Source organism: Phyllopteryx taeniolatus, chromosome 22 (assembly GCF_024500385.1).
Source record: "Phyllopteryx taeniolatus isolate TA_2022b chromosome 22, UOR_Ptae_1.2, whole genome shotgun sequence".
Classification (NCBI taxonomy): domain Eukaryota; kingdom Metazoa; phylum Chordata; class Actinopteri; order Syngnathiformes; family Syngnathidae; genus Phyllopteryx; species Phyllopteryx taeniolatus.
The window spans coordinates 1,411,840-1,437,017 of NC_084523.1; the positions used below are offsets into that span (position 1 = coordinate 1,411,840).

The window sequence follows — 25,178 nt, forward strand, 5'->3', positions numbered from 1 at the left end:
GCCAAGGCAAGAAGACGAAGCTGAGTTTCCGCGGAAACAAGGCGAGGTGGTCCGAGTTTGAAGACCAACTCGAGCAATGGATTCATGAGCAAAGAACAGCCGGGAGAAGCGTCTCTACAGTCACCATTCGACTGAGTGCAATAACTCGGGACTTGTCATCATTCCGGGAGGCTTGCCGAAGGAACTCCAACCGCTGGACATTGGTGTAAACAGGGCGTTCAAAGTGAAGTTGCGAGCAGCGTGGGAGCGATGGATGACAGATGGCGAACACAGCTATACTAATCTAGGAGGCAGCGCCGGGCGAGTTACGCCACAATTTGCGAATGGATTGTGGATGCTTGGGCTAACGTGTCTGCTTGCACTGTTGTTCGAGCTTTCGTAAAAGCCGGCATCATTTCTGAGGAGCATAATAATAATTAGGAAAATAATGTGAGTACATTGTTAAATACGTCAATAAAGTACAACCGAACTCAGTTTTGCTCCCTTTTTAAAAACATTGCTTTAGCGTGCATGCATGCTACCATATGTTTTAAGCTAGCGTATGTTTCACCATGCCTGCGCACAATAATACAGTGCACCTTATGTATGTGTTAAATACAGAAATAGACCCCGTAACTGAGACTGTGCCTCTCAATACGGTGTGCCTTATGGTCGTGAAAAGATGGTACGTGATTCAAATAACATTCATTATGAATGCCAGGCTTTCATATTTATTTTTCGCACGTGTGCTGAGATGCGTTGCGATGATTACCTTTAATGGCAAACAGGTAATGATGGCTATTATGCATTCACGGACAACTGCTGGGGAGGAAAAAAAAATATTTTGCTTGTATTTATATAAAAAAGAATGTTCCATTAGGAAATAATGCACACACAAAAAAGCCTCACTGCCACCTCTACTTGTCCCAATTAGTCTTGTTATGTGTAATTATAAGTAAAAAGCAACAGCTATTTGTTTTCATGGCCAAAAGCAGGAGAATCATTTCTTTATTGAAAATGAGAAGGAAAGAATGGCTGGACAGTCATTTAGTTCATATTGTAGAATGAGAAATTACTTTGGCATCAGACAGGTGATTATTTTAGTCACCCCTTGACAGCAAACGGAAACAAAGGAGCCCGTTCTAATTGTCGCATTACAACCAGGGCGGACGATCAGAGAAGGATTGATTGCAAGGAGTGAAAAGGTGGGCGACTTTGTGAAAAGGTCAACGCACACCCACACGACCTGAAGGTTGTTTTTTTTATCCCCCCCTTTTTTCACTGATTGTGGAATAAAGTGGAAGAAGAACTGATCGCAGAACTTCTGTTAGTTTTTTAAGATGAGAAATTCCAGCAGCCTGAATGAATCCAGACAGAAAATGAAAAAGGTGTCCATGTTAAATGAAGGGTTAACGGGGTGGTGTCGGCTGAAGGTCACTGAGGGCGCTATTTCCTAAAGTATTGTTTAAATGAACAGAACTGGATGTTCCTTTCTAACAAGCTAGAGCAAAGTCAGTGATTTGCTGTCATTCCAACACCCATTAACCAACAATTCACATCATTTTCTAACTTACATTCTGAAATGGTGTACAACACCAAACACATGAGCAACTTACAGGAGTAAAAAAAATGCATTAACACAAAATTGCAAAGCTTGAAAATTGGAGTATTAAAATAAAGGATTTATTTAGCTACTGGCTTATTTCTTATCGATACAAGATCTTCACATTGTTTTTTTCCCAACACTTCAAGTTGAGCAAAATGAACTAAATGATTGAAGAAAAAGTAAATTCAAAGGAATTTTGTAAAAAGTTACATCTATATTTGAATCTCTCCACATTGCAGTGATGACCTGCACACGATGGCACAATATCTTTGTTGACATTAGCAAGTGACAATTTGCTACCGGTTAGCAAGTGATGCTAACGAGGGCCAGTAACGAGCAAGCGTCCCTGAAAGAGCATCAAAGCAAGCGCTTGAAAATTCACCACAAAGTATCTCTTGCCTCATTAATTTACCAAAGCAATGCAACAGTTAACGATTGCTTTGTTGCGAGTCAAGACCGAGCAACGGCGCTGACATGGCAACTAGGGTTTCGGAGTTTCTAATTCCTGATCAACGCCTTCCTGAAATTCCTGTGCAGCACGACAGTAGATTTGTGTACATAAAACTGAGATGTCTTATTTTACAGTGTTTTCGTACTTAGGGAGCAATAGACGGAACATAAGCGGGTCAAGAAAAGTTGACTGATGAAAATAAGTTGAAATTCTACGGTAACTAAAAAAAAAATATATATATATACATATATATATATATATGTATATATATATATATGTATATATATATATAGTAAATCATTTTATTTTCTTTCAAGAATTGAAGTAGCAAGCTTATGAGAATAAAGTATTTTTCCAAAATATATTTGTATTGGAATATGAAAGTCAAAGTTTAAAGAGGTAAGAAAGTCATAGTTTAACAACTATGTATCAAAAAAATACAAACTTTATTCTCATGTTTGGACTTATTCTTTAAGAAAATAAACAGGACTATATTCTCAAAAAAGTATGCCTTGTTTTCATAACACGACTTTTGTTCAGAAAACAGGATTTTACCTCTAATACGCCCTTTTATCTTAAAAAAATATATATTGATTCATGCAGGAATGTCAGAATTGTGCAGCTAAATCACAATCACCAATCCTATCTGAGCTTTAATTGGCCCAATGCTAAGCTAGGGAGCAATAAATGGTTTAGTATGTTTGTTTTATTGGCACGCCCATCCACATATCACTGGTGTCAGGCCCATGTCCAAATTTGGTCAATTACATATTTTTTCACAAATCGATACTATTGACCAATCTTAAGTGTTGAAAATAACTTGCTCTCTTTGACGACGCAAATTTAATGGCTCAAAGAACGTATTGTTTATTTTTATTTTTTTTTGGGGGGGGGGGGGTCCCCTGAAAAAGTGATGGTTTTGGAGATGTGGTTTCCACCAGACACCAGCGCTGTGTAAGCATATATATTTTTGTTTTCTTTTAATGATACGACACAATTTAATGCAAATTATTTTGCAGACCCCTAAGCTACCGCTTGCTGAAACCGGGGGTCTGGGAACCAGTTTCAAAATCACTGAGCTAGAGATTCTTAATTTAATGGAAATATATTCATATGACATACAGACTGTTTACATGAAAAATCACCAAAGTTAATCTGGAGTTACTTCTACTTTTGTTGAAGGAACCCAGTGTCAGTAAGCATTTTCAAAAGTACACACACTCAAACTACAAACAGTCAGGAGGTATCGCACATTAAAAATAAAAGTCCCCCCCCCCCCCCCCCATTGCTGAACCAGTTATCCATACAGGCTCCAGTTATCCAAAAAGGTGAGGCCAAAGCATCCCTACGAGGGGAAGCAGATGCCGCAGCACTCCATGCAGATTTCCAAACAGTCCGACGACTCGCAGCAGGCGTCCATGATGCCGCAGTCCATGTCGCAGGGGCAGTTGCAGTCGTCGCCCATGTCCTCAGTGCAGCAGCAGCAGCAGCACGACTCGGACGCACAAGGGCCGCACGACGCCGGCGCCACCACCAGGTTGCAAAGCGTCAGGAACTCGCAGAAGAGGCACGCCAGGATGCAGTGCACGCAGCAGTCTGGGTCCAGCCGATCGGGAGGACAATTTTGTGAAGTGAAATCCACATTTTTGAGAAGTAAAATTCAAGCATGGATACGGCTTAATTGGAACATTAGTATGCAAGTGAGTTTTTGCATGCAGAAATACACCAACGAATTCCTCACCGTCTGTTTTGATTAACAGACTTAAATAATTGCAGCATCATCATGCACACTGCCGGCTTTATCACTCAAAAGATTATTAGTGACGTCTTAGGAGTCGGTCGTTCCCTGGCAAACAGACCGATTAGCGTTAGCCATGCCGTACACCTCCGATTAACATTTAACCTCTCCAGATCTTTTTGATGAGGGCACCTGCAAGTTTTGCTGAATTTACCATTACAAATTACAAATGTGCTCATTAGCCAACCCAAATGTGTTTACGGATCCGGGAGAATTAGTCACGCTGCATTAAAATGGCATGTAGGGCTTTGAATTATTAATGACAAAAATGTCACTTGGGCAACTTTGTAAAGCAGAGTGCGCTGCGTAAGAGCTTTTAAAATGTGGTTACAGCCAACAATAAAGCAGCAACAAGTGGTTAGTACTTCCTTTGTTAATGGGTCAGTCAAATACAAGACAACCACAGACAGGCAAATTATTTCTCAATGCCATTCACTATTCATTAAACACTAACACACAAATAAATCTAGCTAAATATACTTTCGAGTATCCTGGAGAATTATCACACACAAAGAGTCACTAAGTCCTCTGTGTAGGTGTCTACACTGTACTTTTGAAGCAAAAATCCAGCACAGCACCACTGCTTTGGAGTGCTAAAAAGTCATGCGGATGTATGCCCCAAAAAAAGAGAGAAAAAAAAAATATATATATATATATATATATATATATATATATAGTATTACAAACAGACCTTATTTGCATAACTTTCATCAGCCCATCTTGAGCTGTCGGAGAGAGCTGTTGCTGATTGGGTTAGAGGCGAAGGGAAAAGCAGGAGAGTATGGAGGACGGCATGGGAAGGGAAGCAGAGGACTGCTGGATGCTCATGTTTGATTAATCAAAGTCAATTTTTTTCCCCCCTTTTATTTTTTTTTTTTATGCTCAGAGGGGGAGCAGAGCTGACCAGGAGCACAGGCTTGCTGTGATATAAGCAAGTTGCGTGAAGTGTGTACTGAACTTTTAATGCATCTTATTATGCTGATCTGAAGACATTAGACTTGCTCCTTTACAGTTACACATATGACCGTGCCGCAAGGTGCCGATGAGCGTGCCAAACTCCTGCCCGGGCCACAAGTACTTCAAAAAAGACCAAAAAAATAAAAATAAAACCTCAAAGCTCAGCCTAACATACTTTGAAGGACCCAGAGGGCAGAGCCATGAGCCACGCAAGTGTTCAGAATCTAAAGCACCAACTGTAAAAATGATAAATAAAAAAACACTGTACACAATGATTAAGCGGCGGGCCGACGCTCTCAGCTATTCACTTGGATGTATAATTGAGGAGCAGCGATTACTGTGGATCCAGTGAGGAGGAGGAAGGCGGTCATACGCTGCACACAAGAGAACTGGACACCGACAACAGATACATTGAAACAAACTTGTAGACAGGCTGCACAGAATTCCCAAAAGGGGACAAAGAAGGCATCCGGCGCCTGAAAGGAAAAAGTTGGAGACATCTGAAAACCAAGCCGGATGACGCCTTAAGACAAAAACAAAATGTAAAACAGAAGTCACCAAAATAGAGCGAGTGAGAAGCAGTACCCCGTCACAGTCAGCAAATGCAAGTTTTTCTCTCTTTTCATATACCGAATTTTCACGACTATAAGGTGCACTTTAAAGTCTTATATTTTCCCCAAAATGGACGGGGCGCCTTGTGTGTGCACCGAGGTCCAAAATCTGTAAATGTTGTTGTGTGACTTTGATGAGCGCTCCGCTTGACTGACTGGGAGCATTTCCTGCCGACACGCTGCTTATATAGAGGAAAGGCGGACGTGACTGAGGACAGCATGCGGACGTTAAAGGGTGCGCGTGACAGATGACGCTAAAGGCACGCCCCCAGTAGGTAGATAGCACCGGTATGTGCATTGTGCAAAACAACATCGGTTTGGCTAAGGACCCCCGAAAATGGCACCTATGAAGAGACACGCTTACAAATCACAGTTTAAACTGTAAGTTATCAGTTACGCGGCGGAACATGGGAATCGAGCAGCCGCGAGAGAATTCAAGGTCAACGAATCCATGGTTCGTAAGTGGAGGAAGCAGGAAAACGAGCTTAGCCAAGTCAAGAAGACGAAGCTGAGTTTCCGCGGAAACAAGGCGAGGTGGTCCGAGTTGGAAGACCAACTCGAGCAATAGATTAATAAGCAAAGAACAGAAGTTGAGAAGCGTCTCTACAGTCACCATTCGACTGAGGGCAATAATGCTTGCAGAAGAAATGAAAATTTAACATTTTGAAGGAGGTCCATCTTGGTGCTTTCTCTTTATGAAACGGCGCCATCTATCCATCCGGGCAAGGACTACCGTGGCGCAGCAACCTCCGGCGGATTACAAGGAAAAGCTGGCCATCTTCCGCTCCTACTGCAGTAAAAAGATTGCCGACAAACACATGCAGCCCAACCACATCACCAACATGGATGAGGTGCCGCTCACCTTCGACATCCTGGTGAACCACACTGTAGAGAAGAAGGGGACCAGCACGGTACCGATACGCACAATGGGGCACGAGAAGTCGGCTTTTACTGTTGTGCTTGGTTGCCATGGTAATGGACAGAAACTGCCACCTATGGTGATTTTTAAGAGGAAGACGCTACCTAAAGAAAGTTTTGCAGCCGAAGTCATCGTTAAGGCCAATCAAAAGGGCTGGATGGACGAGGAGAAAATGAGAGAGTGGCTGAGTGAGGTGTACGTAAAGAGACCGGATGTTTTTTTCCACGCGTCACCGTTCCTGTTGATCTGTAACTCCATGCGCGCCCATCTCACAGCCACTGTAAAAAACCAAGTGCAGCAAATGAACTCGGAGCTTGCAATCATTCTGGGAGGCTTGACGAAGGAACTCCAACCGCTGGACATCGGTGTCAACAGGGCATTCAAAGTGAAGTTGCGAGCGGCGTGGGAGCGATGGATGACAGATGGCAAACACAGCTTTACTAAGACTAGGAGGCAACCCCGGGCGAGTTACGCCACCATATGTGAATGGATTGTGGATGTGGACTGTTGTCCGAGCTTTCGCGAAAGCCGGCATCATCGCTGAACAGTCCCCCGGCAACGAGACTGACTGCGACAATGACGAGGTAACCCGGCATGTTTGATGGAGAACTGGCCCAGCTGTTCATATCGGACACACAAAATGAGGACTTCGATTGATCAAAAAATAACACGAGTACATTAAATACTTCAATAAAGTTCAACCGAACTCAGTTTTGCTCCTGCTGCCTTTTTAAAAACATACGCTAGCATCCATGCGCCTTATGCGCGTTAAATACAGAAATAGACCCCGTAACTGAGACTGCGCCTTTTAATACGGTGCGCCTTATGGTTGTGAAAATACAGTATTACACTTAATACAGAGTAGAATGAACAGCTAAAGGGGAGAGAATGAGTAAATGGCAGGGAAAGTCACTGGATCCTGAGCCTTCACAACCAAGTAAGCACTCAGCGAGCTAAAGCAGCTTGAGAACCGTAGCTCATTACACGCAATTAAGCAAAACACCAGGTGGATGGCAGGCTGAACAAAAGGGGAGGAACCCCTTAGAACCTTAATGTCTTATATCGCAGATTGCCAAACAACACAGGGAATCCCTCGGAGCTTATGCTTTTTATTTGTTGTGTTCAGGGGGCCTTTTTAGGAGGCTAATTTCACAGGCAAACAGATTATGTTAATCCATGTAAACACAACAGTTTGTCTTTTCTGTTCTTTTTTTCCGCGGGGAAATAAACACTCGAGAGCTCGCATATTGATGCCAAGAGCTCGCATTTGCAAAACGGTCAACACAAAAGCCATAATGAGACAGACTTGTTGAGCCGCTGTTTTTTTTTTTTTTTTTAATTTCATTTCCACCTTCGTCGCCCTCTCTTGTTCACTCTTAACCAATTAAGACGAGTGCAACATCTCTGCAGATGCTTTACTGTGTGTGGTGCTCTATGTTGTTTGCCCGCTACGCCACGTGATGCATAATTCAAGTTCAGCAAATCATCAAATAAAGCTTAGACCGCCTACTTTTCTCCTTCATGTAAACACACATTTCAACCGGACTGTCATAAATCAATGTCCTTAGGATGGATGTCCGCGTTAATGCTTCATAAAAGTATGTGACCAGCACGGGAGGCTGACGAGGGCAGCGACGTCCGCCCTGTTAATGAGGGTGGTCCCGTTTGCCGCGATGCAGGGCGGGCGAAGAGAGAAGGCCCAGAGAGGTGTGAGGGGCCCGGCGACGGCTGGTCATGACTTTTAATGGGCACCCCGCGCTCTCGGCCCTTGTTAGGCGGTCACACCTACTCTGTATCTGCGCCGACGGGAACAGGAACGGTCATTACTGGACCCACCTCGGCCCCGCACCTGACAAAGTGACGGCCGCACCGCATGGCGAACCGGCGCAGTGGTGCGGAATGGAAAAACACGTGCCTGACACGAGTGATAAACAGGAGCAGCCATGCACGCCACCATCTCAAGATGAGCGAGGGTACAAATATATTATCAATACCATACTTTTAAATTCTTCATACTGTATTGTACACATACACTTACCAAAATATTAGTAATATCATTTTGTTGATGGCATTTTGATTTTCTTTGACAAAGGGACCACAACGCATTTAAAAAACTAACGTCAATAGTTTTCATTCAATTTTTAAAGGATAGTTATTAAAATGATGAGTTGACTGTTCCTTGTGCTTTCAATAATTTAAATGACAACTTCAGTGAAAATATTCAATAGAAAAACCAGTGCACTGATAAAAATATAATGTTTTGAATGATTTAAATGTTGGAGTAAAACGGTGGCGGCACGGTGGGCGACTGGTTAGAGCGTCAGCCTCACAGTTCTGAGGACCCGGGTTCAATCCCCGGCCCCGCCTGTGTGGAGTTTGCATGTTCTCCCCGTGCCTGCGTGGGTTTTCTCCGGGCACTCCGGTTTCCTCCCACATCCCAAAAACATGCATTCATTGGAGACTCTAAATTGCCCGTAGGCATGACTGTGAGTGTGAATGGTTGTTTGTTTCTATGTGCCCTGCGATTGGCTGGCAACCAGTTCAGGGTGTACCCCGCCTCCTGCCCGATGACAGCTGGGATAGGCTCCAGCACGCCCGCGACCCTAGTGAGGAGAAGCGGCTCAGAAAATGGATGGATGGAGTAAAACGGTATCGTGCTTGTTGAACATGCAATCACATTTGTAAAGTTGCAATAAGTAAAATGAACAGAAATTTGACTAACTGCTGTGAATGTAATTTTGTTGGTATTTTGCTGATGTTACCAGTAATAATCTGTTCTAAATTAATTTAGCCTGGATTTATCTGTAGAATTATTTTTTTTCGTGCGCATGTATTTTATATCAACTTGACAGTAAAGTCAAAACAAGCAAATTAATAAATTGACTTGATTTATGATTAGTAAAAAGCAGGATGCATTAAGTTCGGTTTAGCTGTTAGTGGTTAGCAAGTTTTAGTCCTGAATTAGTTTCTGCTTGGTGGACGATGACTCACCTTCTGGTAAAGGCAGTCTTGGCGACCCGGTAGAGCTTCCTTTGCTGCGTCGGCTGCTTTCGCTATTGACTGACAGGCTGGACCTCAACTTCCGCTGCATCCTCTGCGAAACCGGCGTGGACAGCGACTCCGCAGTCGGCGCTCTCGTGCCACGGGCGGAGCCTCCTGTGGCGCCGGAGCCGATGGCGTTTGCACATGAACATTTGCACGTTGTTCTCGCACTACTAGCACCAGGTCGGATGGCATTGAGGTCGACGGGTGTGCCGGGGTTGGTAAGCCGGACGCCATTTCGTCCTTTTTCAATCTGAGGTTGACCTGAAAGCAAACACAAAGACATTCATTACTCATAATCATTCAAATATGATCAACTTAGAGTAGCAGCAAGGAGAAACTTAAACTTGAGCAAAAGCTCTGAAGGTGAGCCAAGGTAACCACTGCAACAAGGAGGATGCTGTTCTCCAATGTTTTGAAGCATTTATGTCAGGGCAGAATTGTCACATTCAATTGCGTTCAATGATTCCTAATAGCACTTTGAATGTAATACCTCAGAACTTTTGAGAATTCAGAAATTGCCGAATAATATTCCGATAACCGATTAATCTGTCAATTAATTTAAAATATATAATGAATTAAAAAAAACTTCTTTGTCCCTTAACACTTCCAAAAATAAAAGTTATGAATTACAGGCAGATCATTTGACTTTTACAATACTTTGTCATTTAGTCTTTGTTTTTACCTTACCAGATTTTTGGGCCGATTTTTGCTGTTTTTTTTGTTTAATGTTTGTTTGAATGTCTTCTGCTGTAAAGTGTTAATGTGTCAGAAGATTTTTTGCAGACTTGTCAAAGGCTAGTATCGACCAGTTAATCAGTCGGGCCCCAACATATAAGGTTTTTGTTTTTTTAGACCGGGCCATCACGAGCCACAGATGTTTTTGTCTTGTGTTGTTGAGAGCCAAAATGTGAGTTGCAAGCCAAGGTTCAGATCCTTCACCACTCAAGTGAAATGAAAAAAAATAATAATAAATGGAAGAATTATGGTACTGTAATGCCCACACATGAGCAAGGAGAGCCACAATCACAAATACCCTTTACGCTGTTTAAGGAATGGGACAAACTGTCAAACACACAAATGCAAAATGAGAACACTCGCAAGCAGCTGCTGTAAGCCGCCAATTCACTCATATGCAGACTAGGCAGCTCCAACACCTGATGTCCCTCACTAGGCCACACCCCTAAAAGGCACACAACACACAAATCCTACAGTACGTACAGTAATTACACAGTTAAGAAAAAGTGTTTCTGTACAATCTCCTACATTTTATACAATCATTAAAAACAGTTAAATAAAGGACTTTTTTGCCAAACAATTTTGAACAAAATAACTTTAACTCCGACGGCGGTAAATGCTTGACAATAGCATAACTCTATTTCAACAAGAGTGAGAACTTTGTCAGCACTCTGCAGTCAAGCTTCATGAAAAACTTTATCCGCCCCGTCGGTTCTCAGCAAATCTTCCGAGTACACCGCATTGCGATATTGATCACATGGCAAACATTTCCACGGCAGGATGACAGGAGAGGCGGAAAGATGTAGGGACCTCACATGTGACAGGATCACAAAAGCCGCCGCTGTAGGCAGACGGGAGCAGCACCCAGGTGAGTTATGCGAGGGAACGTGAGATTGATATGAGTGAAAATAAAAGAGCTTATGATAGTGTGCTTATACAAAACAGCTGCTGTCTGCAACAGTAATGATCTCCTTTACGCGAACGCTCAGGTGGCCTCAGCAAGTCTGCAAGTCAGAACACGGCGACCTGTCTGATAAGAAAGGCGGCGAAGGATGAGAGCGAGCGAAGGATGTGGCATCTCGCCGAGAGGAATACCTGCACATTCAGCTCTACTGGGAGTTCCTCCTGCGTTACCACCTCCCGTACACATCAGAGCCCGCCAGTGCAGTTAACTTCGAATTTTGGTGAATTATTCACCCCAGTTTGCCATCCTATACTTTCTTTACCTCCAGTCTTTCTCAACTGTCCTAATTGAGCTGCTTTATAGCGCATCCCTCACAGGTTATTGGTGTTTCACAAAAGAAAAAGAAAAAAAAAAAATCTGTAGTTTAATATGATTCCAGGCCTTTATTTCCATCCCTGTGTCAGCTCACAACAATTACAGTTAAACAGGAGTGAGTGTGGGAATCGGGCCATGGCGCTTTTTAACAGGACATTACCCGAGGAGAGGCCGGATGTGAACGTGGACTTAAAACAAAGCAATTAAGTGCGTTCCTTGAGCTGCTTCAAATCAACAAATCGGGGCTATGGGGATTCCTCGCAGTCTGACTTAGACAACTGCCGGGAGAGCTTTGTATGCAGTGATTTACGACCGACTTGATGGATCTTTTCCGCAGCACAAAGATCGTCCATGGCAATGTGGCGGCGGTGTATTAACGAGAGGATGGTGAGGGGGCAACAGCTGTTGTGGTTTCACACTTTGGCGGAGCAAATGCAGCTTTGTCTTTGACAACGCATTCTTTTCCCATCGCTCATACGCTCAGCAACCCTCCATCATATACACACGCGCATGCGCGCGCACACACAAACAGGCACACACCCTCTCAGAAATTCCCCTACCGTGTGGGTTTGTTTGGGGGCGACCGCAACAGCTTAACTAGATAGGACATAGTTCAACTCCACAAAGGATGCATACACGGCAAACTCAAAGTATCCTGCGACTTCATTCAAGCACCGACTTCTAGTAACATGTAATAACGCAGTCGCTTTTCCCGTTGAGGTTGACCACACGGGCTCCCACGCTCATAAACACGCTCATTCGCAGAAACGCCAAGCCAGAGTGGCAGGTATAATTATCTCCCTAGCGCAGGAAGTCAAACTTTCAATTTACCAAAGTAGAAATAGTTGAGGTGGCCGCCAATGTAAAAAAGGAAAAGAAAGATCTTCGCGAAGAACCGCAAAGCCATAAAAATTAGTTCAACTCAATTTGGGGAACCTGCCGCAACGTCTCCTCGCAACTTTTTTTTTCTATTTTCATCCCAATGAAGATGAATGGGCACGATGCATAATACAATATCCATAACCATTGATCACGCTAATGATGATACTGTCAGAGATGGCAATGACAGACGTGTACAGTCGGCACTCGACAAATGAAAAAATAATGAGACGAAAAAATTATAATGTGTGGGAAGTCGTGTTGAAGTTGCGCTACGCTAAGTTAGTTGGGTGAATTTTTTTGTGTATAATCAGTGAGAAGTGAAATTGGCACTTTGGGAATAATCTTAACTGTAGCATTATTGGGAAGTCATATGATCGCAGACCGTCGCCAAGGCTACAAAATTACTGAAGGACTGTATTAGATGAATGGATTGTTTCCTAGTTATATTTAATTAATTTTAATATTATTGAGCCTGTGTTGCTGCATTTTTTACCATTGGCAGTAAAAAAATAAAAATAAACAAACCCAAATGTGTATTCTTAAGAGCAACATGGAGTCATTGGTGCAAAACAGCAGAAAGCTGAATGTTCAGCATTTCACTAGAAATCTTGTCTTGTTCCTACAACATTGCAGCGATAACTGAATGTACCAAAACCTGACAGGATGCATTAAAACCACATGTATCCTGCAAGCACACTCGAACACGCACATTCACAGCGCACCAAATTGGACTTGTAACCGCCCTATTTCTAGCACATCAACAACTGTTGAGACTGTACATTTGTAGTTGAATAAAACATGGTATTCCCCTGCACACGCTGTCACACACATCACAGGGGAAACTGCGGGGTGAGTACTTCTTGACTGTCTAAGCAGCATCCCAATTTGGTCGCCGCTACCAGTGGCTGACAGGCCGGGATATCTGGGGAGCATTTTTAAAAGGCCAGTGTTTGATGGATTCATGAACAACACACAAATATAATTGCCATTTGTCACAGAGTCTTCAGCAGCGCCGCCACACAGGCACAGAGCGCCGGAGAGCGACGGAACGGGGCGCACGTGGAGCGCTCTATGTAAAAGCAAGCGTATAAACACCCCAGTTTTTTCACACACAAAAATAAATAAAAAAATAGGTCCTACAGGAGAAAGTGAAAATTGCACCCAAAAGACAAGAGGAAACGTGTATATCTAGTATACACACACACGTATGTCACAAACCGTGCACTAGCAAGGGGGAATATGCACGCATATGGCCAGGAACACAGCTGTATAAACACCAATTTCGGAAAAGGCAAGAACATGAAAGTCTAAAAAAAGAGGTCACACGGGCCAACCTGAAGGTTGTCATTTGCGCAGCCCTATGGCGAGTGGCCTGGAGCCCAAGTACAAGCGCAGAGCATTTTTTAATATTAATGCCCTGCAAGGAGCAGGTGATGAAAGGTGTATGCCCAGACTTATTAGCACGCCCATCATGGAGCATACAGTTATTCAAATGTCACATCATGTCAACCAAATAAACAATCCAATGCGGAGCTCGTATTCATCTGCTAATAGCCTTTATTACACAATGCAAAGACTTTGGAGCTGAATGAATTTCAAGCCACGTTCCGAAAGGAACAAACACCAAGTAGCTCGGAAATGCTAATTCTCTACACCAGTGTTTTGTTTATCTTTTGTGCGGCGGCATCAGGAAAGCGTGCATATTTTCCGCTCGGCTGCACATGTACCTGCATGATTGAAATGCTAATTTGTAAAATGTGCAATGACCTAGCCAGAGTACTCCCTACCACCATCACCGCCAAAACAGCCCGAGGTATCATCTCTCCTCCTAACAAATAGCAGTGTGTGGAACAGCCCCTACCTTTCAATCCAAAGGGATATATTTTCTCATTAGAAATTATATATCTTCCCTGTCCATATTTATAGACACAAAACCAGGGGAATTATACGACAGAGAGAGCGAAGGGGGAACGAGCGACGAAATATAGTACAATGAATGTTATTACAAAAGGGCTCTGATTGAAATGTTCCTTGGGCGTATCAAAGCCATGTTTACCATTTGACCTTCCGAACTTGAAGACAAGGACTTTCTTTGAAATGTGCAAAAGATGCGCTGGCTGGCAAACAAGCCGTTCAAAAGCGCCTTCACAATAAATGCATCTTAGCATGCGAGGACGTTGACATGATACGAAGCTGGCAGCATAACTATGTTGACGTTATCGTGTCAACGCAACATCCCGAAATGGCCTAATCTAGAAGTTCCTAATCAGCTATTCAGTCGATTAGGAGATGGATTTTCGTTTTACATTAAGTCAATATTTTAAAACTGGGTACTAATATAACACTGTTGAGGAGCCAGATGGTTTCTACTAGAATCGTCCACTACTGAAAACTGTGGCAGCCAAAATCTATAAATCTTTACTCTTGTCAGAAGTGGAATTTGATCTGACGTGCTAACAGAAATGTGAGCTGTTCCAGCAGATCGGGAGAGGGGGAGGGGTTTAGTTTGGCCCCGACAGTTAACAAACACTGATCTGAATTTGTCCAAGATGAAATAATGATGATCGTGGCAATGGGAGCGCCAAGATGATCATGAGAATGGCTGAATTACCTGCTTGGATATTGGATACTCATCAGCGACAGTGACACTCTGGGCATGTGTAGCCTCGATTAGCTGTCAAGACCCGTCACACCGTGCAGCATCTCATTTAATTGCGGAAATGTAGTATTATTTTGCTGTTCTTTTTTTGGCTGACTGAGTTCTATTCGCAACACGACATGGAGCGCGTTGGGTATATTTGCCTCTGATTGAGATTTAAGTAAAATATACACCTATCCCCTCGACCTTGGTCTGCTGAGCTACATTTTACTGTCGCAAAGGCAGCTTGAGTGATCAGAGCTTCAATTGACGGTGCATGTGGGCCTCTATGCAGCGCACAATACTGGTTGTGTGTTCCCAAGCTCAAACGCCAGACTTCGATTTTCGACATCAAAACTCCCTGTTAAGGGAATCCAGTTGAGGAGGCGCCATTCGCACTCGACTCCTCCCACCACCTGATGTTTCAAAACCGTTATGTGGAATTTGGCAGTGTGCTAATCCAAGCACTTGTCCTGTAGCAGAAACGCTTGCCTCACTTGTGATGTATTTGCACAAGTATATGTCACTGATGTAATTTCCTGTTTCTCGCCGTTTAAAGTGAGTGTGCACACTTACAAATGGTGACCACTGAATGTTTCGAAAAACTGCATGAATCGAGGCTCACGTTGCGATAAATGCTCGAGAAGACGTGACTCAGAGCACGACTGTGGGAGCTGCCAGGCTCTTAAAAACACACGGCACCCTCCTCAACTACAAAGAAAATCTGAGCAGAAAGAGCAAAGGAGTGACCGAGAGCAGGAGGAGAAGTTGCTGAGGGAGGGCATTCAGGGCGTCAGAGTTGGAGCAATGACTCAGATATTCCCCCGGCTTCGATATCCCCGCACCGAAGCACATGTTCCACAGGAAGTCCACCGGTTTGCGCGGTAAAAGTTTGTACCACAACAGGGATGGCACTACACAGCAGTGCATCTACTGTATGTGGCCCACTAACCGATTCAAGCTCCCTAAGAGGCCAAACATATCTGAGGTTTGACTGCGGGTCACAGACAGGATTGGCAGTCTATCAAAACAGCCCCACGCCGAGTTCCTTTATTTGCTCAGTAGCAATCTCAGCATTAACCCTCCGCTAATGAGACAGCTGTGGGTCAGCGCCTCACATCTCGGGGATGCCAATCAAAGCCCTAAGCTGAGAGAATCAGCCTTCGGGACGGAGGTGCTCGTCCGCCTCTGAGTGGCTTCTTAAACGCGGAGAAACCCGTATCGATTTTAGCTCCAGAAAGGGAGGAGGGGGCTGGGCGGAGTGCTTTTGCCTGAGACTTGAGTCTGGGCGGCAGCCATCTTCCTTGGTCCCTCGTCACCCTCTGCTGCTCAGGAGGGGCCTGACAGAATGAATGAATTGAACCTACAAACACAAGGGGGCCAGGGCGCTGCAAGCTCAGGGGCTAGCGGGGGCAACACCAGCACAGATCATAGTAATAGAAAAGGGTTTTAACCTTAATGTTGGAGCCAAAACCCTGTTAGAGGCCAAGTAATCCCCACTGTGCCGCTCTCATTTAAAATGGTTGGAGTCCACCCACCCACACAACCACCCCACCCTCACTGTGAGCAGCTCTGGAAAAGATGCCATCTTGTGTGGCACAGTTGTTAAACATGAGCCTGCCGTAAACAACTGAGGTAAATACAACTATTTATTTTAGTGCTTCACCTAAACTTGTTTAGTTTTACAAGACCAGTGCAAGGAGCCATAAACAAAAAGGTGGGGAGAGGTCACTGGCTATCAAAAGTAAAGCGCACACACACGCCAGAAAATGGCAGCTCACTCTGCAAGAAACATGGCAAACATAAGCATTCATATTATTGTCATGTAACAATTACACTACAAAATATTTTGAATATATTGTAATTCCACCCTTGAGTACTTTGTTCACCACAATAAAGTAACCGAGCACCAAAGTGTTTCACAAATGACATTTAGGTAGAAAGGGTCAATTAGTGTTAAAATAACTGGAAAAATAACTCTTGTAGCCTCTGCAGCAATAATGAAACAACACTCTTAATCCACAATCAAAATCCATATACTTTAGTGACAATCGAGGTATGCATAACTAATCATGTGGCTCGAGTAGGTTGAATATTTAACAAAAAAAAAAAAAAAAAAAAAAACATTTTAGAATGAATGGGCTCAGGCACTTTGGGTAAAATATGCTAATTAACACACTTGAAATTTCCCATATGAAATCTATCTGCGGCAAGACAATGAGAAAATAATTACAACAGAGATAGAATTACAATGGCCATTTTAATCAACCCCTGCACTAGCATTTCACCCTATTTATACCATTTTGGATTCCATGACCCACTGCTAAGTAATCACTTGAAAATAACGGTGGAGTTCATAATGGCTCTGTACTTTAGACATTGTTTCTGCGCAGACAGGGCTCAGAGGACTACAAAGAAGATATGGATCTTGCATAACAACAATCACGCAGTTCCTATAGCTGAAAAGAAAAACTAACAGGAGGTTAAAAAGTCAAAATACTTTGGCAACTTTGGGGCAGCTTAAGAATGTTGATTTAGTTTCACACAACCACGGTTCCTTTGATTCTACTCCTTTTTTAGTAGTTTTGTATGTAAATGACAACCCCAGAGTGAATCTTCCATTAGGAAATCGTTTTTACTACACTTATTAGGTCACAGATTCACTTCCAAAGAGGTCAATCAAGCACACACCTTGAAGGTGTGCTTCTAAAGTCCAATCAGAAAGTCACACAAAAAGCGATCTCTCTCTAAAACAGTCATCTTATTTGACAGGCCTTTGGCGCGACAGATAAAAGAAGCAAGTAAGGTCATCTTTATCGGGCATTAAAAAGTATTTGACAATCCGGTGAATAATGTGACAATTAAACTCCTCCAACCAGTGGCAATTTATTCAGGGGCGAAGCCAAGGGAGTAAGGGTCCTGTGTGCAGGAGATATGGGCTGCTGGAAAACTCAGAAACGTCTCTTGAGGACTGTATGTCACCAACTCCAAACCCCTCCAGGATGGAGAAGCCACTGAGGAAGCGTTCACTGGTGACAGCTTCACTGGAGAATTGTACTTGACAATCCCTATGACAGCTGCACTGTGTCACTTTCCAAGTGTGTCAGTTTTGGTAAAACCTTCAGAAATGATCAAGTCAGCTATTCCGCTTCAAACAAATGAACTGGAAAACTTTCCCAGACCTTCTGTAGAAGGTGAGTGATTAGATATCCTTGTGGTTAGACGTACGGTACAATATTAATCCCATAGGTTTTAGATTTCTTTTGTTCAGACAAGACCAATGGTAAGGAACTGTAACTGGTAGACATGCTAGACACAAGTCTTCGCTCATTTGAAGTCAATAGTTCTAACATTGAATAGCAATTGCAAAAGTTTGAAAAAAAAATAAATCTGAAAACCTGCACCTGGCAGACCTTTGACATCAGTTGTCACTACCAACTTGGATCTTTGTGGATCATTTTTATCAATACTTATATGAATTTGGATGTCTGACCAATCAAAATTTTAAAAAGTGTTTTAAAATTCCTTGGTAGAGCGCCAAGAAAGAACCACTTTTGGGTTCACTGCCACCAGTCTTATGTCTATTATCATTCAAAATCTGCAGGCTTTGCGAGGATAAAGACTTTGCGACAAATACTGTACATGCTTTCCTCTCAGAAGAGCATGTTTATCTTTCTGTTGTACGGAAAGCCCACTTATATGCTGAAAAACGATACGTGCCGTCAGTACAACAATATCGTTAGTTGACTTCCTCGTGTTGTGAGAAGGCACCGCCGATGTAGCGTACACAAGCCCTAAATCAGACGGCGAGGGAGCGCTCAGGGGCAGGATGCAGCCAAGCAGATGATCTCTTATTGATTTCCTGTTCCTGCAGCCGATGAGGGCTCTCAATTAGCACATGGAGAAAGGATCTGATTGGCCCAACTCCACACGCGAAAACCTCAGACAAAAATGAAATGTCCAACCTTTGATTTTCAAACTAAAACATAGTTTGAGTTGTTGAGTCACACTTCTCTCTTGCACGCCTACCAGACTCATTGATTATGTGTGCAATGTTGCAAGATCAATTACAACGCAAAACTGTTGTCACATGGGCTTATTTTCCGATAAAAGAGAAGTGCACCTCCCTTCAGGAGCACAACACTCACACCTGTCAAGCTTTGAAGACCTCTTGACAGAAGAGATTTTATTTTTTCTCTTTTTTTGCAACCAAACCGTTCCCTCGTCACTGTGGTAAACAAGCCCCTGGCAAGTCATTAAATCTAATACCGAAAAAAAGAGACCTGGAAAAGTTAACAAGATTGAAACAAAAGAACTGTTATGTCAAATTCAAACACGGTTCTTATTATAGCTCACACACCGTCATGGAAGCAATCAGCTGCTATTAGCCTGCCCTGACACATTTTTCCTTCTCCTTTGTAAACACGCTCTTTTGGGGAAAAATGTCCACAAAAATGACACTGATTCTCAGTTGAAGTGTCGTCAAGTCGGCAAGGTTCAGCATACAAAGGACTCCCAATGTGACAACAAACAATCAGGATTTTATGGCCTCAGAATAACAAACGACTACTAAATTTCATCGAGGTAAGCACATTTGTTAAAATGGAATATACCAAGCTGCATCTGGCTGGATTGACACCAATGGTCTAAATACTCGATTCCAATTTTGTACCGATATAGCCTGACGGTGCCAAATGGGAGCAAAATAATTGCAATGGTGTCTTACCAGTTGTTTGCTGTGGACGACAACGATGATGCAATAAACCCCAAGCAGGATTTCCTCCTCGATAGGAAGCAGAAGGACAATAGATATGCTAGGCCAAGGTGAGATGGAATGAGACAGCAAACATGTGGGCCACTGGCTTGCCAAAAGGGAAAAAAAAAAAAAAAAAAAAAAAGGGGGGGGGGGGGCCACAGGTTGCCATCTTGGTTTTATTGCAACTGGAAACACTGGAGCGAGTATTTCAGTTGGCCAGTAAATTAGAGGCCTCATGCGTACGCAGAGTCAAACTGTCAAAACATCTATTCTTGACAGCTTATTTTGCTGTTTGGTAAGATATTACTCAATCACCACTGTGCCGTGCCCGTGACAGGCAAGAAATTGAAATGCTAAATATTGTGGCATTTTGATTTTTTTTTTCCCACAGGTTACATTTACCAATAAAATATTTGCCAACATGGCATAGTCCTGCTGGTTCGAACATACTTTTTATTGGCTCGCAGTGGTCCTCCTGGGTCACATGACTGGAAGATGGTCCTGACGCTTCAGAGTCACAGGCATCTACAGTCAAAAACATTTAGTGTTAGCGAAAAGAGAGAGAAAAACAAATCAGTGTCTTTTACAAAAAAAACACCAGAATCCAGACTGTTTTGTTCAGCTGTCCCAAGGGGTTATACTCCAAAACAGATGTAAAAGTTTTCAGCAAGGTCAGACGACACCATATGACAGGTAGTGGGACGAGCCAGAGTGAAAAAAATATATATATATATTTTTTTCCCAGATAAATATTCTTTAAGCACATGGTTGCACAACCAAATTCAGGTGAAGGCCTTTCCAGAGTTCTGGATCTCATTTGCAGTGTTTGGGCTCCCGGCTGGGCTCTCCCTGCCGTGAAAGCAGCATTCACGTTAAGGTGGAAAAAAGTATGCAAGCGTCAACAGCTTCACACGTCCACTCCTTTAACCACTCATCTTGGGAGGAGGGGAGACAAAAACAATCCCATTTACTGGCTTGGGTTGGTGCCAGTTTTGAGCCATGTTTGCCATTCTTGTTGCAACGATGCTCACAAGCTTGTTTGGCAAAGCTGAAGAGAGTGATATTCGGGTGATGGATCGAGACTGGAGGGCAGAGGGGTGGGGTAGCAGTCCTGGATAGATGCAGCACAGTTGGGAGATGATGTATAGCAGTGACGTTGGCATTAGCAGCGCAACTGCGTGATGCATCGCAGTATTTAGTGATCACGGTTAGAAACGAATTGGCCTACTCCTGCTACATCCCCGCTCCCCTGGGAGGGAAAATCCAGTCTTAAGCGCAAGCGCCTTTGAGGGGGCCGACGAAAATCCATTCGCAATCCAGCAGCCTGACTGATTGCTTACTTTGTCCTACTTTGCTATTTTTTGACAGTGCCATAATGATGCTTGGTATAAATAGGATGGTTAACGCTCCATTGCTTGTTTGAAGAAAAATGGAGAGAAAAAAAAAAAAAAAGAGGGTGTGGAGAGGGGCGGCTGGATTATTTTACATGTGATAATCTAACTAGAAAGTTAATTAAAAACTATAATTGGTCTCTGGGTTTCTGTTCATAGTCACCAGGGCGTTTCTTTGGACTTTACGAGGAGAGGACACCAAAAAGAAAAACAAATACAAAAAAAATTTAAAAAAATAAAAAACATGACCATGGCGCATCTTTTAACAACACAAGGGAAAGTGGTGAACCACTTACATCATTCTGAGGAGTTTCTACTATTTTAGCTGTAAATGAGGGACAAAAAAAATTGTGTTGATGAAAACTGATCGATATATTTGTGAAAGCAACCTTTTTTGATAAAGCTCTCACCAGAGGTGGGTAGTCAAATATTGTACTCAAGTAAGAGTATTGTTACTTTTGAATAATATGCCTCAAGTCAAAAGTTGCCCTCCAAATACTTACTTGACTAAGAAAGTACTCAGTGATGAAACTACAAGTACTGAGTAACTAGTGGGTAACATTTATTTTTTTTAAATCACCCTATGAACGTAAAATAAAATTAAAAAAAATAACTACAAATATGAATGTCCAAATTCAGATAATGCTGAACAATATCACTTAATCTAAAACAAAATTTTATAAAATATTTGAAAAATAAATAAAGGCAAATTCAGCTCCAAGTAATGGTCTTATACTATATTGTTTATACTTTTTATACAGCACAATAGAGCATAGGCTCACCAGGCAGATTACAAAAACAGGAACAAGGCTGCAGTGGATATAAAAAGTCTACACACCCCTGTTCAAATGCCAGGTTTTTGCATTGTAAAGATAAATAAATCATTTTCAAACTTTTTCCACCATTAATGTGACCTACAATTTGTACAACTCAACGAATGTATTTTTAAGAGGGGCGGTGGAAATAAACAACTGAAATAAACTTGAATGTGATTGACTTGGACTTTACGTTTAACTTGCTGCCTTCTTGGCCAGGTCACCATTGTTTTTTTTTTACTGGTCTTTTACCTGGTAAATAGTTTTTTTTTTGTTTTTTGTTTTGTTTTTTGTATTTTTATTTTTTTTTTTTAAATCTGGTTGCTCAAGGATGTACTCCCTCTCATACAAGTAACTGGTATGTGGCTGTCTGTGTTCAGAAGTAACAAATCATATTCAAACTCATGTTCAACGGGAGTCCACACACACCAGCCACCATTTCAATTTTTAAGTGAAAAAAAAAAAAAAAGCATGCATCGGGCCTTACAGAAACATTATTTGCTTTATCCACTAAAATGACTGAATGAAGAAGCTGTTTACTGACCAGACGTATTGATAGTGTGAGTGAGTGAGAGAGAACCTCCACCAAGAGATGCATGTTTAACAGGTACTTGTGACCATAAAATAGTGCTAATGTTGCCATACTTACCGCAAGGGTTTTTTCTCAAGTTAGAAGTGGGCCGAAACATCTAAGTTCGGGCAGTGACAAAACTACGCTGCATGTTAAAGCTGTCGTTTTTCGTAGTCTGTAATGTAAACACGAGTTGTGTGCGGCTGTGGCGACTCACTTTGATTGGCCCGCGAAGCCCAATAGAAGACTCTGTGTGAGGACATGTGACTCTCGTGTTGTTTGATTGGTGAACTTGAATCAAACATCACTGTGAATCAGAGCAACGGTGGCCAACTTTGAAGTTGAAAACGGAAGTCTAAAATTAGATTGCGCACGCAATTATTGATAAATGAAAGTAGTGAGCGGCATGTAGATTATTGTAACGGAGTAAAAGTACCGTTTCTTCTTAAGATTAAAAACTAGAGTAAAAGTAAAAAGTACGCTTCATTAAAACTACTCTGACAACTATAATTGATCCAAAACGTTACTTGAGTAAATGTAACAGCTCTCACATTCGATATCATTAGTTGTAATAATAATGCTAATGCTAATAAAGCATCTGGGTTCTGTTTATGGGTGTGTAATTTCTATTTATACATCCATGTGTGACTCATTAAGAGTCGGTAAAATGTACCAGTGTAATGGAGGACTGTGATGGCCAAAGAACCACTATTATTGTGCAGTTATGTCGAAAACAAAGCACAAAGGTGAAGGTTCTAGAAGAGCATGGACTTCAAGTTGACTTCGCGGCTGTTTCCTGTCACGCCGGACCGGACAGACGACATGAATTCTTGATGAATGATGTCAATGTCACACCTCAGCTTCAAGGCACTAAGAACATGCACCCAAACCACATCAAGTCTGCGTATACGTATTTGGGCTTCATTCATTTTTTTAATTTTTTTTTTTTCAGCATGATTAGTGCTGCCACAATAATAAACATTTTTCAGTTAATACCTCAGTGAGGGGTCATTAAAAACTGGGCATATTATTGCACAGCGATTCCCAACGACTGTGCCCCGGTTGGTGTTAAAATTATTTATTTACTACCGAAATTTTTTTTTATTTGTGTTCATCTATATGCCAGCAATGTACACTAACATGCAGAGCAATTAAAGGCTCTTCCACTACATGCAGAAGACAATTAACCTGTTGCCATTCAGACAACCAGAGCTGGCCCGAGGCATATGCGAGCAAAGTGACTGATGATCTTTTTTTTTTTTTTCCCCCACGCTTACATATTAAAGAAATGAAACGGGTGACACAAATATTCATATCTTATCTCCTATATAGAAGTGTAACACTTGCGTTGGTAGTATTCCATTAGAGGTAAAGCAGCCCCCCCACCCCCTCCAAATCAAATTCTACTTAGGGACCCATAAAGGGATGGCCGGCACTTGCAGGCGACAAAATACTAGCTTTGTGTTCAAATAAATGCTCCCATATATCACAGCGAGTAAGTAAAATTGTGAGTACATTGAGACAAATTAACCATTATTTAGGTATACATAATTTTTAACGATTTTATATGTGATCATAGCATACAAATAGTGCAGGTCCCCTTGGAACTTGATGGGATGCATCAGAAGAAGAAAACTGCAGTAATATAGACTTATAAATACGCAAAACTGCATTCACATAATGGTGATCATGATGACACGTGACAGTTGTCCCTTTTAATAACATAAGTAAACGGCACCTCCGTATTGTCACGAATGTGCCTTTTTGACAATCTATCATCCTTACCGTGAGCGAGGGGCAGCAAAGGGGAGCTCGTCCCCGGCTGGGGGCTCCTGTCTGGCCCCGCTGGCCCAAGGGGAGGCTCGCTGGTCTCCGTGGACATGTGTATCCGCTGTGTAGTTGTTCTTTAGCGGTGGGAGGAAAGCCACTTCATCTGGCTTGGAGACACAAAGCAACGCGGTGACTTAGTTAGTTAGTTAGTTAGTAGTAGTAGTGGTAGTAGTTGTGGGAACATGTCCCATTTTCGCCTCTTTCTCTCCCTTCTGACAAACTTGTTGAAAGTAGCGAGCAAACATTGTTTAGGAAGACGCCGCTTACCTTTCACAACATGTCACCTCCTTCGCTTGGAATCTGACGCGGTCCCATCTTTCTTTACCCGACGCCGCAAGGAGGCGAAAATAACGACGACCAATAACCGCAAACTTTTCCAGACAAGTCGTGCGGCTGCAGTGTCCAAAAAGTTTGACTTAACGCAGATGTGTTTGACGTCTCAAACTTTCTTTTCTTTTTTCTTTTTTCTTTTTTTTCCCTCCCCCTTGAGAGGAGAGCCGAGAACTTTTCATCATATCCGGATTCTTTCAAAGCTTCTTTCCTGCCTGTTGCCCCCACGCAATATATCACATTTCCTAACAAACGCATACGCCTATCAAATAAGTAGGCAAATATAAAATAAACACGAGTAAAAGAATAAAAAGAAAAAAAACTCGCCAACAACCGAAAACGTTAATCACAAAGCCTGTCATCAGGTGAGCTTTCAAGACGTACAGAAACAATCACTACTGATGAACTTCTGGTGTGTCATAACAGATAACCGTTCACCAGATGTGCTTTTTTTTTTCATTTATTTATTTTTTCTTCAACATCCCGTTTACACTTTGATTATGGTTGGCTCTTTTATGATAGGCATCTTCATATATGACAGCATTTAATAAAAATAAAAAAATACACTGATAATACATTGTTTTT

The 25,178-nt window shown here is 42.4% G+C and overlaps 1 protein-coding gene across 3 annotated transcripts; it reads right to left on the bottom strand.

The window, feature by feature from the left end:
• Window positions 1-951: 951 nt before the first annotated feature.
• Window positions 952-24,940, bottom strand: mdfic (MyoD family inhibitor domain containing). 3 transcript variants are annotated; one of them, XM_061761234.1, is made up of 5 exons: window positions 24,531-24,938; window positions 24,219-24,366; window positions 20,107-20,181; window positions 9,313-9,627; window positions 952-3,632 (listed from the first exon to the last, which is right to left on the bottom strand). In XM_061761234.1, exons 2-5 carry the CDS (start codon window positions 24,313-24,315, stop codon window positions 3,382-3,384), a joined length of 738 nt encoding a protein of 245 aa, XP_061617218.1. In that variant the 5' UTR covers window positions 24,316-24,366; window positions 24,531-24,938; the 3' UTR covers window positions 952-3,381. The 3 variants fall into 3 exon arrangements, with proteins under 3 accessions (XP_061617218.1, XP_061617217.1, XP_061617219.1); XM_061761233.1 differs by having other exon boundaries at window positions 24,219-24,370; window positions 24,531-24,937; XM_061761235.1 differs by lacking the exon at window positions 952-3,632 and adding an exon at window positions 4,535-5,267 and having other exon boundaries at window positions 24,219-24,370; window positions 24,531-24,940.
• Window positions 24,941-25,178: the final 238 nt, after the last annotated feature.

Excerpts from the sequence above, each read along its gene's own strand:
- mdfic (XM_061761234.1), bottom strand. The coding sequence starts at position 24,315 with ATGTCCACGGAGACCAGCGAGCCTCCCCTTGGGCCAGCGGGGCCAGAC. Across the intron at positions 9,628-20,106 it reads CCACTGCGAGCCAATAAAAA|GTCAACCTCAGATTGAAAAA; the intron begins GTATGTTCGAAC and ends GTTTGCTTTCAG. Across the intron at positions 3,633-9,312 it reads AAGACTGCCTTTACCAGAAG|ACTGCTGCGTGCACTGCATC; the intron begins GTGAGTCATCGT and ends GGCTGGACCCAG.